The following is an 18747-nucleotide window of genomic DNA, read 5'->3' as shown; positions in this document are numbered from 1 at the left end:
ATGAGATGAAGCTCTGTGCTGGGCTCAGAGCACAGAGCCGTGCTTGGTATTCTCTCCCTACCCTCACCCCTTCCCTGCTCATGCTCTCTCCCTCTCAACATAAGTAAATAAACTTTAAAAAATAACAAAATAAATAAAAAATAAAAATAAATAAAGCTTGACCTCCATACCTTACACCATTGTTTTAGAAAACAATTCAAGATGGATTATAGTCTTAAATGTAAAAGATAAAACTGTGAAGTTTCTAAAAGAGCATAATAGAGAGTATCTTCATGGCATGGAAGTAGACAAAGATTTCTTGGGCAATACACAAAAAAACACTAATATTAAAAATATTGACAAATCAGACATCATCTAAGAACTTTTCCTCTTTGAAAGACCCCATTTAAAAAATGAAAAGGCAAGTCACAGAATGAGTGAAATATTACTATGCATATATCTGACAAAAGGATTTGTATCCAAATTTTTAAAACCTCCTACAACAAATTGATAATGACAAACAACCCAATTTAAAAACAGCTCAACAGTGTGAAGAGACACTTCACAAAGTAAGATATATTGCCAATAAGCACTTGAAAAGGGGCTTATCACATCATATGTTGTCAGAAAAATGCCAATTAAAGCCATAATGAAATACTACTACATTTTCCCTGAAATGTTTAAAGTTAAAAAGACAGATAAGAACAAAATATCCTACCAGACAGAACAACTAGAGCAATAAGCAGCAAACTCTGCTCATAGAGTATAAAATGTTATAGCCGCTTTGGAAAACGGTTTGGAAGTATCTTTCACAATTAAACAGCTAGTGCGCAACTCAGCAATACTGCTGTATATATTTACCAATGGGAAATAAGAAAACATAGGTCTTTAAAAAGTCTTGTATTATAATGTTCAGACTAGTTTTACTTATATTAACCCCAATTGGGAAACCCAAAATGCCCATCTAAAGGGAAATGGATAAATAAAAGTGTGGTATAATGTAGAATAATTCCAAATATTTGAATACTACTTAGCAATAAAAAATAATGAATTACAGATACATTCAAAACATAAATGAAGCTCACAAAAATGCTGAGCAAAAGAAGCCAATCACCAAGAAGTTCATGCTGCATTATTCAATTTATATGATGCTCTAGATTAGAGAAAACTAATCAATGCTAAAAAATACTCAGAAGAGTAATTAGCCTCTGGGAGGTAGGGGTTGACTGGGAAGAAGCATAAAAGAACTTTTTTCAGTGATTGAAATGAACTATATATTGATAAAAGTGTGATAACACAAATGTATGCCTTTGTTAGCACATTAAATTGGACGCAGTATTTCTTCATTTCACAACATGTAAATGTTACCTTGTAAAAGAACCATAAACATACTGAAGTCTAATAATATTTTGTATTAAAAAGGTAAGACTGCAATTCTTAAATTGCTTTCTATGTGTTTTAGGATTAAGTATATGAGAATATATGTTCAGGAAAATGGGAGCCAGTTTTCTCACCACTGGAGGAGTTGACAATATGGAAATGCAGATCAGAATGAACCCCGAAGACAGGGGACTAAAAGGAAAGATGTCAATATGAACTCACTGTTCATACTGAGAAATAGAATAAATGCAGACATGTGTATATTCCAGCGTGTGGACACAGGCAGTGTGAACATCGGTCGTAGGAACCTGTGCTAGTGTATTTCCTAGCTCTGTACTCCAAAGTGGCCTAGAAGCAACGACCAAAACACTCATTTGGAGCACAGGTCTTTGTTTCTAAATAACATGCTCCACTAGAAGGAATTAAAAATCCTTGGAGAAATGGCTGACTGCAGAGTCTGGAAAGAAGGAGAATGAGTCTAGAATATTTTGTTGTGCAGGAAAGTAAGAACGTGCTCAAAGGATAGCGACAGGTTGGAAAGGACACAGGGGCCAATTGAAAGGATTCCCAGTGGTCGAATCTGGGATAATTCCAGCATCAAATAACTGATGACAGTAATGGATGTGTAGTCCATTGAGTAAGAATAATACTAAATGCAATGCATGATCCTGCACTGGATTCTGAAATGGGAAAAAAAAATAGCTCTACAGGACAATGAAACAACTACTGGAATTTGAATACAATCTGTGGATTAGATGGTAATATGTATCAATGGCAAATTCCCTAATTTTAATCACTACACTGTGGTTTATAAGAAAGTATTCTTGTTTTAGGAAATGTATGTCAAAGTATACAGGGATAAAAGTGCATGTCTCCAGTGTACTCTCAAGTGGTTCAGGAAAAAATATATGCATCTGTAAGAATATGTAGAGAGACGGCTAAAACAAATGGAAAACACTGCTAAACTACTGCAGAATCTAAGCAAAAGATATAAAGGAGTTTTTTGTGCTATTCTTGCAAGTGTTACTGTGTTTGTTTGAAATTATATTTTAAAAAAGTAACAAAAAATACATACAGTACAATTATAGTGCCTCTTCTCAAGGCCTTATATAGTCCAAGGCTAGGCTACTAGCACACAAGAGACAGTGTTTATTAAAGGTAAGATGTGGGGCGCCTGGGTGGCTTAGTAGGTTGAGCGACCAACTTCGGCTTGAGGTCACGATCTCACGGTTTGTGAGTTCAAGCCCCGTGTTGGGCTCTGTGCTGACAGCTCGGAGCCTGGAGCCTGCTTCAGATTCTGTGTCTCCCTCTCTCTCTGCACCTCCCCCACTCATGCTCTCTGTCTCAGAAATAAATAAACATTAAAAAACATTTTAAAAAAATAAATAAAAAATAAAGACGTACACCACCTTTTTTTTCAAAGAAAAAATACAAAAATTTAAATAGAAAGCACCTCTTTAGGTTAAGATTTCCATTTTTTCCATTTATTATCAGGTTCCCTCTCCTATGTAAGAAACACCCCATTCCCCCCAGATCTCAGCAGTCATTCCCTTAAACTCCTATTGGACTTGCCTATGGCCTTTATTTGGCCCTAATCACGAGTTATTTTGAACTGTTTTCTTTTTATACACATATCCCACTTGCCTAACTAGATTGCAAGCCCCATGAAGGCAGGAACTATTTACACCATTTGATATTTTCAGAGCTTCTATTTTCAGTGTTCCAAGCATACTATAAAGTTATAGCATGCTATAGCACACTATAAAATGCTTAATAATTCATCACTGATAGGACTTCTTAACTCCTGGCTTAACAGAAATCCATGGAATGGTTTTTACTAAAAATGCTACCTGAAGTTTTCTTCCTGTAATTGTTCTAGTTGTAACTGTGCATGAAAATACTTTTTTGCAACCATTGTATTTGGATCATCAAAAGATCCATCCAACTGGTCAAGTTTTTCATTCATCATCTCATTCTCAGAAACTAATGAGTTCTTTTCATCTTGAAGTGCAGTCACCTAAAAAACAAATACACAAATATAAGCATCAATAGCAAAAAAACTTAAGAGTCCAGAGCCCCACATTGCTATGTGACCAAGCCATTAAATTAGCTTGGTCAATCAGACAACATAATTTCTAAGGATCCTTCCAAAGCTGGAATTTGGGGTCTAGGATGTTTGAGTCAAACAAAAGAAATCAAAGTAATTTGATTACTACAGAGAAAACCGAGTTAAAACATACAAGGAGAATATCTTCAAAATGTTATGCTTGCCCTAGTTTCGGTAAAAAAATTTTTCTAAGTCTTTAAAATCTGATGTACTGATAAGCTTTGAAAAATTAATTTGTTCCTCTTTTAGTTATAAATTTACTATTAGGATGCTGTTACCTAATAAGCTAAAATACACACACATGCACAAAGTTATTTTAGGTTCACAGCAGACAATTATCAGTTACATATCATGTCTTCAGAGACAAGCACATTATTTGGTTAATGAATCAGTAACAAAAAGCTGAACTAAATCCATTTGCACATTGAGACTGTTTGCTTATAATTTAAAATGGCTAAAAATTTAGAATCACATCACTATCAGTACCTGATACATTTTCACTTTACTTACATATTAATGCAACAAACATGATTTGCTTCAGTTCTTTTTCTTTTCCATTTAAAAACATCTTTTAAAACCTTTTAAAAAGGCTGTAACCTGGTCATATGTAAGACCAGAAGTTTACATATGATTATATTAAGCTTCCTTTGAAAAAAAGTTGACCTATTATGATTTTGAACATATTACTACATAGGTTTGCAATTGTTTTTTCAATAGATGTAATTAATTCAACCCAGTTATGTGAAGGAGGCTGTATACCGACACAGTGAGCTACTAATAGGAAATTAAAAACAAGTGAGTGCCTTCAACACCATATAGGCAAGTTACAAATACCTGCCTTTGACCAACACAATGACCAACACAATGACCAATGGGCAATGACCAACACAAAGGCTCAGAAAAGTCTTCCCAGGAAGACTACGGGAGAAAGCAATTTTTCTCCCTAAATTCAACGCATGTATCTATCCTTGCCAAGCAAGCAGTTTAGTGACTATTACCTGTCATGTACAACCCTAAATGACTGAGATATGAAAAAGGAGGAGAGTTTGTACCCTTAGCATCCTTATGGTAAAAATGTAAATAATTACACAACAGGAAATGTTCAAAGTGCTTTGGTGGAAACATACCATAGGGTAGGAGATGGGACACAAAGAAAAGAAAATCTCATTCTAGCTGGAGGGAAGAGGGTGTCACAAAAAGATCCACAAAAGAGAAACAATACCCTCAGTCTTCCAACCTGTGTAAGAACCACGTAAATAAGGTAGATAAGGGCAAATTCAGTTTTCAACACCTGGTGTGTAACCAACCTGGGTCCTATCCATGTTTCGCAGTGTGGCTCCAGAGCTACCTTTAACCACAGACGTGAAGGAGAAGGTAGTAAACATGCAAATTCCTTGCACACCCTCCCTCCCATCTATGACACAGAATGTCCAGTGGTGGTTCTACACATCTCCTTTAACAAGTTCCATAGGTTATGTACCGCCTTTATCCTTCTCTGTTTTTATTTTTCTTCTCTATTTCTTTGTTTCTCTCTCCTTTGTTGCTGTGTCAAATTATTTAAAAATGAGACAGAAAAATTCAAAAACCAAAAAAAAAAAACAAACACCATTTTCTTATATTACCCAGATTTAACGTAACACTTGTGTCCTATTTGCTTATTTAAACAAATATATGGGTTGCCTGGATGGCTCAGTTGGTTAAACATCCAACTCGTGATCTCAGCTGAGGTCTTGATCTCAGGGTCATGAGTTCAAGCCCCACGTTGGACTCTGCACTGGGCACGAAGCCCACTTAAAAAAATAAATAAATAAAAACGTCATCACATTAAAGTTTGAAAATCACTGCCTCAGATATAAACGTATCTTGTACAATAGTGGACAGGAGCATGTCTTCTCTAATGTACCCCAGGCAAGAATGGCTGACCACTGCTACGGCATTATTACCGCAAGTGAAGGACCGCATCCGACTGCTGCCGGGGGTCACGAATGGTGGCTGGAAGGGCAGAATAAAGCTAGTGGCAAACGTCACAACTTGCCTGAAGGTCCCATAATATCCTGATTGGAACGGAGTTCCTCAAAACTTCACATCCAAATATCACGTGGAGTTCTTCTTTCTTTTTTTTTTAAGTACACATAATCAGACCTGCCTCCTGATTTACTGAATCAGAATTTATGACCATAATTTGCACAGAACCAACACAGTTCTGTATTTGAAAGGATTCAAGCTTCACCAGATCCTTCCCCACAGAATCTCCACTCTTGCATTCTTCATTTCGATTAAAACATGTTTGCTAGCTAGACTCCATCAACAAGCAGTTTTTTCAAGAACAGCTCGTGAGTCCGCACCTGAGCTCTTCATCTGGCCACAATGCCGCCTCCCTAAGCACTTGGTAGATCCTGCTCTTCCAAATTCTGGTACTGAAGTTGTAGGGAAGCCTGATGGTCTGGTCTTTGTGGGTGATTTGCCTCTTCTACCTGAACAACCAAGGACTCGTTCTTCTCCTATTCATGAAGTTCAATGGCTTACCTAGGATAAAGCCTAGTGTTTCCCATTATTCGGTGATTAGTTTCTGTGCATCTGCAATTTTCTTTTAAACCTCACTTTGTTGTCTTCACGCCCCATCTATTTTACTGATGTGTTCTGAGGAAGCTGTTCCACAACATGAAGCAAACATTATTTTTCTAAGCTCGGCTGAAGTCTTTTACGTGCACTTTAGTCTGCACTGTTTGCACGGATGTCACGCTTCTATTCTTTCCATCTAACTTGTGCTTTGTTGGCAGTCAGGATACACCAGATGTTCCAGTGTGGGCTGAAGACTCCTCAACACGTCTCCACTCTACTGAAGATCCAGTGTGCCTTCCTCTCTCATTATGGTGGAGGCTGTTCTCCCTCCACACCATTCCATAGCCTTGGGAATGGTCAGGGAAGGAGGGGGCAAGCTGAGGCAAGGCGCAGTCTTTTCGACACCTGGGCTACACTCTCACTTCTGAGGTTTAAATACCTTCCACCAGAGTGCTGAGCAGTGTCTCCCACTCCCAGGGAGGAAATCCTTTGGACATCAGCCCTCTCCCCAGTGCAGTGTGTAGCTCTACAGACTGCCTATCAGGAGTCAGGCCCGTAGTGTCTTAGCTGCTCCTCCCCAGTCTAGTGAAAGAAAACAAAAGAATCAAAGGGTGACTCTCCTGACTGTGTAGACCGCAGGGAGAAGTATCGAGATTCCCGTGGATCCCCCTGCGTGGGTCAGGGATGAGGAAAGGAGAACAGATGCTCGCTATGCAGCACTTCTGTCAACATTACATGCCTGCTTCTTTCCTTGACTGTCGGTTTTTTGACTTCACAAGTTACGTCCTTTTTCTTGTTTACCTGTCCTTGGTGCATTTCTGTGCAGCTTATTTTTCTTTTTTTGCTACATTTGGTCAGGTATTAAAACAATCCCCTCTGCCCCAATTCAAAAACAACTCTCAAGTAACATATGATTAAAAGTAAAGATTTCTCAAAAACAAATTCCCTTATGGGGCGCCTGGGTGGCTCAGTCGGTTGAGCATCCGACTTCAGCTCAGGTCATGATCTCACAGTCCGTGGGTTCGAGCCCCACGTAGGGCTCTGTGCTGACAGCTCAGAGCCTAGAGCCTGCTTCGGATTCTACACCCCCCTCTCTCTCTGCCCCTCCCCTGCTCGTGTTCTGGCTCTGTCTCTGTCAAAGATGAATAAACATTAAAAAAAAAATGAAAAAAAATGTCCCTTATAAAATTGGGATATATGTCATGTGAACCTATGTGGATTCTATGTTGTTAATTAATTACTTTTTGTTCTATTATATAATCATTCATTTCCTGTGTGCAGCTAATCTGAGGGTTGATTCTATTTTAATACTAGAATCAAAATGCTAAAACTTGAGTTGTCTGTACTTTACTGCTAAAATCAGGTGATCACATGCTCTTCACTGTGTATAACAAACACATCTTCTAACATAGAATTTTGTGTTCTTTATCAAATAAGAATTTCTAGAAAATGTACAGAGATACTACATAAGACTGCTAAGGCCTGAATAATTCAATCCTCTGTTCTTTATATCAGGTATTCTGGCAGGTGAATAAGATCCTATTTGGCAATAACTCATCTCAGATGCTTTGTATGTGTGTGTGCAATTGTTGTAATGTGTGACATAACTGTGGCCAAGAAACATGAAAGAAGAACATATAGAAAGCCCCCTAATTTTGAGGTACTGGCTTTGTTCAAATATAAACATTAACTCTTTTCAAACACAGAGGGACTGATTTTTTAAAGAATGACATTAAAAGACCAAAACTGCAGTGCTGTCACTGTCCTAAGTAGCTGAGTCACCGTGACCTAGTCACTTCTCTTTTCCTCATGTGCAAGCCTTTACAGATTAGAAATATTACCCAGCCCTGTCAGTCTAGATCTTTATCTCATCAAGCCAGGATGATGCTCTCACAATCCTTGTTCCTTGTCTTCTTACTTTTCAGAGAGTAAATTATTTATGTAACTCATTATTTGAACAAAAACGTGCAATATACATTTAGCACATTATGCCAGTACACTTACCCTTTGGCATAATTTTTTAAGACTTACTGCATAACTTGTGCGTTTGCACTTTTCATATAACAATAACAACAATACGCGCAAATACACATAGTGCTTATGTGCGTCAGGTATTACTCTAAGTGCTTAATGCATAGTAACTCATTTAATCCTCATGAAAACACTCTGGGAGATACACACTATTATCACAACACTTCTCAAGAGAGAAAACTGAACTATAAAGAAATTAAGTAATTTGTTTGAGAGGATACAACCATCTGAATATAGGTGGGCTAGTGTGACCATCTACCCTATTAAACGTTAACTATTGTCTCTCATGCCGAGTTTATTTTGCTAACATATACATACATGTGAATATAAGAATTATATACACATGGATTCAGATACATGTACATGTTAGCAAAACAAACTTGGTACCTGCATTTAACTGGGAAGGGGAGAAAAGCACTTCTAAATACTTCCATAAATGACCTCATTTAAATATTCGCTCTATGCAGTAGATACTTGAATTTCTCCTTTTTACAAAAGAAACTAAGGGCTCATCTAAATACTTGAAATTCCACAATTAAAATGATTTTCTCAAAGAAATAATCACCAATTTTCAACTCAAAGAGAAAAGTAACTAGGAAGTTCATGCTTGAATGTTCAAGCCTATAACAAACACTTTAAAATTTCCCTCCCTGGAATGGAACCCCTCCTCCAAGCCACTGTGCCAATGAATTATTTACAATAAAACCTCCGTAAACTTAAAGAGGAAGTTTCCCTCGGATAGGTTTCTCTTCTGCACCTGCATATCCAGTTCTTGGCACCTTTGCCTCAGTTCTTCCTTTTCCGCTAGTGCTTCTTGAAGTTCTTCCAAGGCCCTTTTAAGCTGAAACAGAAAACGTTCTGATTCTTAGAAAGATGTGTTCTGACACAAGTTGAAAAATATGTGTATGTACACATAGACACGGACATTCAAATTCATCAACAAGTCTACTCTCTTTAAGTCTCCATTTGAACCTTTCTAGGGTTACTATGCAAATTAGACAGCATAGGAAAAGCAGTCGGCACAGGGTCTCTGGGATGTAGTGGACAGTCAATAAATAAGCGACTACTAGTCGGAGTGAGGGGGAAGATTTTAAGAGGGTGACCAGACGCAAATGGACAGTTGTGTGAAAAAGGTGTTTGGTCATGGGAGAAGGTGCTGATTAGTATAAAACAATGATGAAGACCTAACTGCAGATGGAAATCATGCATCTATAGTGACCTCAATTCAAATAAATGGCTGTGCTTTTCTCTAACAGAGATCAGCTGCATGGATGCTGCAGTAAAGAAGGGCACTCATTATTGTTTTAGTCTGAGTTTCCCCGATGATCAGGGATGTTGAGCACCCTTTCATGTGTCTGTTGGCCATCTGCACGTCCTCCTTGGAAAAATACCTATTCATGTCTTCTACCCATTTTTAAACTGGATTATTTGTTTTTTGGGTGCTGAGTTTTATAAGCTAACTACAGAGAACACACTGATGGTTATCAGTGGGGAGGTGGGTGGGGGGATGGGGGAAACAGGTGGTGGGGATTAAGGAGAGCACTTGTGGTGAGCACCGAATGTGGCATGGAATTGAATCACTAAATTGTACACCCGAAACTAATGTTACACTGTATGTCAACAAACTGGAATTTAAACAAAAACATTAGAAAATTTTATCTATTAACAAATAAGTCTCAGTTTGTTGTTTCTGTGTGAATATTTACACCGTCTCATTAATATTTAAAGCAAAGGTCCCACAGAAATAAAATTTTAGGTAAATCTTCATGGAAAAAAAATTTGTTTTCTGGTTCAATGTGCATTTTTTAAAAAAAACCTGAAGTATCACTAACATAGAATGTTATATTAGTGACATACATCATACAGTGATTCAACAACAAAACGATGGTTAGATGCCCTGAAGGGGGTGACAAGGCCTTAACTGAGCTGTGTGCTGTCAGGCCGGAGGGCCTCTTCCAGCCTTGTGACAGGGAGCGCTAACCTTTTCCCCTTTCACGCATCACTCCTTATGAAATGTTCAAACAGCAGAATATTAGAGGATGTTTAATTTCATTACACAAAATTTAGAAAAAACACAGTGTTTAAATTCAAATAGAAATTTCTTAGGAAAATTTTAGTTTGGAATACTTGGTGAGATGCCTGGTGACACTCATGAAAAACAGGTGTTCCAAAGTAGAGCAGGAAAAGCACTAGATGTAACGGCCTGTCCCTGTGCCCCTCCCCACAGCCCAGGAGAGTGCCCTCCCCCGTGTGAACCAGCATGCAAGAGAACCTAGAACTGGGGAAAGGGGACTTGAGCGCAGGGTCATGGAGCTGTTTCTTCACAATCAGGAGAGAGGACAGCAACATGACAAAAATTATCATATTAGATAAATGACAACTTAGCAGAATTTTTTCAACTGTCTGCTACTTAACTGTGCAATCATCTAGCATGAGCCACATATATATCAGAAGTTTTGGAAGGAAAGTTCAATGTCACTCATCTCTGAACATGATCATAAAAACTTTTGGAAACCAACACTACTTGCATTCATGAAGGAATTCATAATAATATTCAATTGAGATATTATAGGATAAACAAGCTACATTTCATGGAGGAGAATATTCTTGCATATGTTCGCCTATGTAAGCCTTATGACAGTAATTGGCTAAGGAACTGCATGACTGTTTTCAATACTCTCCCCACATACTAAGATACTTACCTGTTGCTCTAATTCTCCGACAGCATCATTTGTGGGACAGCTCACTATTTCTTTACTCATCAACTAGGAAATTAAAGTAGCAATGTTAAGTACAATAAAGAGACTAAGTTATGAAGTAAAAATAAGTTTACTTAAAAGGGCAGTAAAATGCTTTATATTTAGTTTCCCTTGATGATCCTTAGAATATTATTTAAATAAAAACTTTATTAGAGACTTAAGCTAAATAACACAACATTTCAACTATTACATCAGTGGGGACATCAGGAATAAAGTGTACTTGAAATGCACAGATAAATTTAAAATACTTGTATGCTGAAAAATTGTAATCTAAATTCTAAAAGATGAACTACTGAATAACACTGAACACATCAAATAATAATAAAAAAAGATTCTCCCATAAAATTAACACTTTTAAAATACAGCCTTTAAATGAGTGATATAGCAAAATTCCTAATTTGAGAAGTCATTTTAAAAGTAGGAGTTACAATTATATGGAAAAAAAAATCTTATAAAAGTAACCTTTTTGCATATGAAACACAGATGTATGTACTGTGATGCTTTTTTTTTCCTTTTCGTTTTTATTTTAATATTTATTCAATTTGTGAGAGAGAGAGAGAGAGAGAGAGAGAGAGATAGTAGGGGAGATGCAGAGAGAGAGGGACACACAGAATCCAAAGCAGGCTCCAGGCTCTGAGCTGTTAATACAGAGCCCAATGCAGGGCTCGAACCCACAAACCGTGAGATCACAACATTAGCCGAAGTTAGATGCTTAACTGACTGAGCCTCCCAGGCGCCCCTGTACTATGATGCTTTAAATTCAAGTCAACAACGCAAACTCAGAGCACACACTGCTAACATCCTGTGAGATGCCTCCTTCCAAATCATGCCCCTGTCAAACTGCTTGTACTCACTAATTCCTCATTCTACCTCCCGTTGGACATCCTCTACACTGCACTTCAGTCTGATGTTAAGAATCAACATGTACCATGTGAATTCTGAACCGTTCTGGTTCAACCTACACATCTAGATTCGCTTGAACCCAGGCTACCTGACTCCCAAACCTATCACCATATTTGCTCACAGTTCCTCCATTCTGAAAATGAATGTAAGATATGTTTACACACATGCTTTAAAATTTCAAGAAAGACTACTCTAATTGGCAGAAAAAAAAAGAAAAAAAGATTCCTATCTGGTCAGAGGTTATCCTGCTTAGGTGAAGTTATTTAAGGGAATCTGACAGGGGCACCTGGGTGGCTCAGTCATTAAGTGTCTGACTTCGGCTCAGGTCATGATCTCATGGTCTGTGAGTCGAAGCCCCACATCAGACCCTATGCTGACAGCTGGGGGCCTGGAGCCTGCTTTGGATTCTGTGTCTCTGTCTCTCTCTGCCCCTCCCCTGCTGTGCTCCGTCTCTCTCATTCTCAAAAATAAATAAACGTTAAAAAAAAAAAAAGGGAACCTGACAATATTAACTTATCTTTTAAAATACAGAAGTACTGGGGCGCCTGGGTGGCGCAGTCGGTTAAGCGTCCGACTTCAGCCAGGTCACGATCTCGCGGTCCGGGAGTTCGAGCCCCGCGTCGGGCTCTGGGCTGATGGCTCAGAGCCTGGAGCCTGTTTCCGATTCTGTGTCTCCCTCTCTCTCTGCCCCTCCCCCGTTCATGCTCTGTCTCTCTCTGTCCCAAAAATAAATAAACGTTGAAAAAAAAAATTTAAAAAAAAAAAAATAAAAAAAAATAAATAAATAAAATACAGAAGTACTAAAATTGGGCTTGAAGTCTTTTTAAGATATTTTGGAGAAAGAAAAGAAAGGAAGGCACACTAATTTAAGGTAAATAAACCTGCTGCAAAGGGCAAGTTTATACAAGTAGAAAAATATACATCCATAAGATTTACGTGATAATTTTTGTGTCATTAGGTTTAGGATTTTCATACATAGGTGAAATAATAAAAACTTACCTCTTGAATAGCAGTCATGACCACATGTTGAACAGACTCTTCCAATGTCATTATATTTTGAATATGTTCTGTGATTTAAAAAAAAAGACATATGATAAAAAGAATCTACTCTTTCCCATGTTACTTTAGCCATTCAATTAATAGTATAAAGGTCATTTACCACACATACTTCTTTATGCAAGTATATTTTTCCACCAGAAATAAGTCCACCAAAATTATATAAGCAGAATTAAGATGCCCAAATTTTAAATGTTTTATTTTTCCTAAAGAAGAAAACCTCTACTTTTCTTATAAAAGAAGAAAAAGAAGAAATTATGATTAATCTTAAAACAATTATGACAATTTATTCCCTCTTCTTAGATGTTCAGTATTATGGGATGAATTCATACATATTAAATGAATGTTAAATCTTCAGCCAAGAGAATTAAATCTGACCACCTATGTAGTTCATTTCAGGAAGGCTTTCAAAGAAGGGACTTCTACAGCCTCCTATAAACACATACTCAATATTCATCAAGTCTTATCTGAAGGAGATCCTTATGCCTTACCACAAACACACATGCAATAAGTTAAGTCTGTCCCAATATGAAATGAAGAACCATAAGAAAAGGTGTTTCATATATTTACATAATCAACTTTGATGGCATGTTCTCCAGCTAAAACAATTTCCATATAATTCCAAATTTCCAAAAAAACATTATTTTCAAATATTTTTATTGCTTAAATGATTGTCCTGGAACACTCCCAAAAGTTCTCTAAATCTTTCTTTTATTTGTGAAGTCAAGAACTGGACAAAGATTCTGACAGATTCTGATATGCACCTGACCAGTAGGTGGGGAGTGGGAGGGGAAGGGGAAGAGTTAAGTAGAGAAACAACAGGCAATGCAAGGATTTCCTTTAACTGGATTTTCTGGGTAACGGAGAGTTTCAAGTCTGCTGAAACCTTCAAAAAAATTATCTCTTTTCCCACCAAGATAAATATGGTACTATTAACCAAACAAGTTCATTCTTTCAAGACTGAGACTACTGCAATACCTTGGAATCATTTCGAAACAATTCTCATTGGAAAGTATAAAGGTGTGGAAGCTGTTTTACATGCTGGGTGTATTTTAGGTTTCAATTAAATTACTGCAAGTTTTTTTTTTTTTCATTTATTTGCTCACTCCTAAAATCTGAGAGCACACATATCTCCAAAATTAAATCCAATTAGGTAACACTGATGTGTTTAACAAGACAGTGAAACTATTTCTTTATATTTACCACTTGCTAAACTTTTATTTACGTATGCTGAAATTGAATTTCCTTTCAAAATTCTGGGGACAAAAATTCTATTAATGCTTGGAACTAAATTATGAAAATAATATTAAAATTCATGGAAGGTAACAAAATCATAACGCGGGAAAATTACACCTGAAAATGTCAATTATAACTTAGAATAGGAAGAACTGATTAATTCACAAGAAAAGAGATGAAATGAGATAAAAGAACAGATATTAAATAGTGCAGACAAAATACAGTGAAAGCCCAAAGTTACTTTTTTGAAAAAGACTATTAAAACTGATAAATGTGGAAAAGATGGCAGAGTAAGAGGATGCTAAACTTGTCCCAGAGACACACCAAGGCAACAGCTACATCTACGCAAAACTAACTCTGAAAATGACCTAAAGACTAGTGAAACAGACCTTCCTTAGCTAGTCTCAGAGAGAAGGCCACATATAAAGGGTAGGGGGGCGGCAAAGACATGGTTGGGAACCAAATCCCCAGTGGGACCAACCACAAACAGGACAGGCAATACAAGGATGGAGAAGCGAGATCAGACCTCACACTGGGCAACCCTGTGTCTGATGAGTCCCTATAATATCTGACTTAACACTGGGAGCTTTAAAAATCAGCAACGCCAAGAGAGTTTCCTACTGAAGGCAATAGGAAACAGAGTCTCATCCTCCCCCACCCCCCTAAAGAGCCAGCACACTAAATAACTCAGCCCTAGACACAGCACAGAAGCAGCCGTTTGAAAAGCACCTGGGGTATACATGAAGGAAATTCAGTGACTAATCTCAGAGTATGTGCATGAAGGGCAGGATCTGCAGATTCCTCCCAGGGTAAAATGCTGGCTAGTGCCACTTTTCTTCCCTCCCCCACTAAGGAGATGCTTCTGGGAGCCAGTTCTAACACTCTCCTTCTAGCTCGCTGATGCCACAAGCTCTGCCCCAGTGCTACCCTGCAGACATGCCCCACCCAACCTGCCTGCTTTGGCAGGCAACCCTGCAAATTAGCTCCAGCTCGGCCACACCTGACAGGTAGCACTGGCCAGGCCTGTCCCACTCCATAGTTCTCCAACGCTGAGGAGGTGAGTAAATAATCCCAAACATGAGCACAGCTGCAATTCCTGCAGCCAGGCCTCTTAGTTGGCTGCACAGGGAGTAAGCCCTGCTCTTCATTGAGACTTACAGCTGTGGTATAGAGGCTAACTGTGGTATAGTGGCTAGGCTGACCACTAGCCCCACCCACCAACTGGCCCATGGCAGCCTCAGCCTGGCCTCTCAATAGCACTGGGAGCAAATCCTGCCCAGTGCATCCACAGCAGGTAAAGCAGGTGACTGCAGCTAGCTGGGCTGAAGGTTATGATGGCCCAGCCACAAGTGTAGAGCACAGGCAGCCCATGTAGAGGATACTCCTGGAGCACCTAGTTCTGATGACCAGGAGGGACTGTGCTGTAAGACACTTTTCCATACCAGGCCACTATCTTCAAGACCAGAAGAAGTAGCTGACTTACCTAATATACACAGAAATAAACACAGAGAGTTAGACAAAATCAGGAGACAGAAGTATATACCCCAAATGAAAGAACAAGACAAAATCATGGTTAAAGAGCTAAATGAAACAGAGGTAAGCAACATGCCTGATAAAGAATTAAAACTAACAATCAAAGACACTCCCTGGACTTGAGAAAAGAGTGCATGAACTCTGTGAAAACTTCATGAGATGGAAAATATAAAAAAAAGAACCAGTCAGGGCTGAAAAATTCAATAACTGAAATGAAAAATGCACTAGAGGGAATCAACAGCAGATCTGATGATGCAAAAGAACAAATCAGCGATCTGGAAGACAGAGTGATAGAAAGCACCCAAGCTGAACAGCAAAAAGAAAAAAGTAAGAAAAAAAAAAGAAGAACAGGTTAAGGGAACTCTACAACATTACCACACATAACATTCATATTATTAGGGGGTCCCACAAGGAGAAGATAGAAGGAAGGCAGAAAATTATTTGAAGAAATAACAGCTGGAAACTTGCCTAATTTGGGGAAACAAATATCCAGGTCCAGACAGCACACAGAGCATCCAACAGGATGAATACAAGGAGGATTACACCAAGATAAATATAATTAAAATGAAATAATGATAGAGAATTTTAAAAGCAGCAAGAGAAAATAAAAATGTTATATATAAGGACAATTCCATAAGGCTATCAGTTGAATTTTCAGCAGAAACTTTGTAGACCAGAAGGAAGTAGCATGATATATTCAAAGAGCTGAATGGAAAAAACCTTACAAACAAGAATACGCTACACAACAAAGTTATCACTGAGAAATGAAGGAAAGATAAACGGTCTCTGAGACAAACAAAAGTTAAACAAGTTCATCCATCATTAACTCAGCCTAACAAGAAATTTTAAAAGGAATTCTTTGGGAAACAAAAGATATAACCAGATGTAAGAATATTATGAAGGGAAAATGTTTCACAGGTAAAAGCAAATGTATTTTAAGGGCAGTAGATTAATTACTTATAAAGCCAGTATGGAGATGAAACACAAAAGCAGTAAAATCATTTATATCTACAAAAATTAGCCAAAGGATACAAAAAAAATAAAAGGATGTAAACTATTACATTATATATGTAATGTGAAGAAGGAAGTAAATATTTAGTGCTTTCAAAATGTGTTCAAACTTAAGTGACTTAATATAAATATCAACATAATATAAATTGTCAAACACACAGGATATTATACATCAACTCAGTGGCAACCACAAATCAAAAACCTATAATAGATACACAAAACATAGAGAGAAAGGAATCCAAGCATAACTCTAAAGAAAGACATCAAACCACAAGAGAGCAAGAGAAGAAGAAAGGAACAAAGAACTATAAAAAAAAAAAATCAGAAAACTATTAACAAAAGGGTAATAAGTATATTCTTATCAATAATTATTTTAAATGTCAGTGGACTAAATGCTCTAATCAAAAGACATAGAGTGACATAATGGATAAGAAAACAAGACCCAGGGTGCCTGGGTGGCTCAGTCGGTTAAGCATCCGACTTCAGCTTAGGTCATGATCTCACAGTCTGTGAGTTCGAGCCCCGCATTGAGCTCTGTGCTGACAGCTCAGAGCCTGGAGCCTGCTTCAGATTCTGTGACTCCTTTTCTCTCTGCCCCTCCGCTTCTCATGCTCTGTCTCTGTCTCTCTCTCAAAAATAAATAAACATTTAAAAAAAATTAAAAAAAAAAAAAAGAAAACAAGACCCATCTAGGGGCGCCTGGGTGGCTCAATTTGTTGGACATCCAACTTCAGCTTGGGTCATGATCTCACGGTTTGTGGGTTCAAGTCCCACATCGGGTTCTGTGCTGACAGCTTGGAGCCTGGAGCCTGCTTTAGATTCTGTGTCTCCCTCTCTCTCTGCCCCATTCATGCTCTTTCTGTCTCAAAAACAAATAAACATTAAAAAAAAAAGAAAAAACTAATCTATATGCTAAATCTATATGAGCCTACAAGACACTCACTTCAGATCTACAGACACAAATAGGACTGAAAGTGAAGAGATGGAAAACAATATTCCATGAAAATGGAATGGGGGGGGGGGAAAGCCAGGATAGCAATAGTTATATCAGATAAAATAGACTTTAAAACAAAGACTGTGGGGGCGCCTGGGTGGCGCAGTCGGTTAAGCGTCCGACTTCAGCCAGGTCACGATCTCGCGGTCCGTGAGTTCGAGCCCCGCGTCGGGCTCTGGGCTGATGGCTCAGAGCCTGGAGCCTGTTTCCGATTCTGTGTCTCCCTCTCTCTCTGCCCCTCCCCCGTTCATGCTCTGTCTCTCTCTGTCCCAAAAATAAATAAAAAAATAAATAAATAAAAAATAAATAAGTGCACACGATTCCTGTTTAAAAAAAAAAAAATAAAAAAAATAAAACAAAGACTGTGGCAAAGGGACAAAGAAGGGCATTGCATAATAATAAAGGGATCATTCCAACAAGAGGATATAACAATTGTAAATATCTATGTACCCAACAAAGAGACACCTAAATACATAAAGCAAATATTAACAGTCATAAAGGGAGAAACTGACAGAAATACAATAGTAGAGGACTTAGCATCTCATTTATGTCATTGGATAGACCACTCAGACAGAAAATCAACCAGGTAACAGTGACTTTGAATGACACATTTAATCAGATGGACTGAACAGATATATACAAAACATCCCATCCCAAAACAGCATAATACACATTCTTTTCAAGTGTGCATGAAACATTCTTCAGGAAAGATCACATGTTGATACAAAACAGAGCTCAATAAATTTAAGAAGACAGAAATAATAATAAGCATCATTTCCAACTACAATGGTATGAAACTAGAAATCAAATTAAAAACAAAAACTGGAAAAAAACCCCACACATACAAGAAGGCTAAACAACATGCTACTAAACAACCAATGGGTTACAGAGAAATCAGAGGAAATACATGGAGACAAATGGAAATGAAAACACAAGAATCCAAAATCTTTGGGATGCAGCAAAAGCTGTTTTAAGAGGGAAGTTTATAGCAAACCAGACTATCTCAAGAAACAAGAAAAATCCCAAACAACCTAATCTTACACCTAATGAAACCAGAAAAAGAAGAAGAAGGCTTAAAGTTAATAGAAGAAAGGAAATAATAACGATTAGAGTAAAATTAAGGAAAGAGACTAAAAAACAATAGAAATGAAATGAAACCAAGAACTGGTTATTTGAAAAGATGAAATTGATAAACC

At 37.8% G+C, this 18747-nt stretch overlaps 1 protein-coding gene and 1 non-coding gene across 2 annotated transcripts in view; both read right to left on the bottom strand.

Annotated features, from left to right (window-relative positions):
* Positions 1-18747, bottom strand: part of HOOK1 (hook microtubule tethering protein 1) — a 71013-nt gene that overhangs the window by 26780 nt on the left and 25486 nt on the right. The window contains exons 6-9 of the mRNA XM_025935232.2: positions 12721-12788; positions 10762-10824; positions 8817-8900; positions 3210-3376 (exon numbers count right to left, since the gene is read on the bottom strand). Of these exons, the coding sequence (XP_025791017.1) occupies positions 3210-3376; positions 8817-8900; positions 10762-10824; positions 12721-12788 (382 nt within the window). The remainder of the gene's footprint in view (positions 1-3209; positions 3377-8816; positions 8901-10761; positions 10825-12720; positions 12789-18747) is intronic.
* On the bottom strand, positions 9936-10062 carry LOC112849174 (U6atac minor spliceosomal RNA). Its single transcript, XR_003222599.1, has one exon. It is a non-coding gene; the product is annotated as a U6atac minor spliceosomal RNA (small nuclear RNA).

Source organism: Puma concolor, chromosome C1 (assembly GCF_028749965.1).
Source record: "Puma concolor isolate L17-30 chromosome C1, mPumCon1.1.hap2, whole genome shotgun sequence".
NCBI classification, from domain to species: Eukaryota; Metazoa; Chordata; class Mammalia; order Carnivora; family Felidae; genus Puma; species Puma concolor.
The sequence above is the reverse complement of the archived record's forward strand: the minus strand, read 5'-3'. Positions and strand labels throughout refer to the sequence as shown.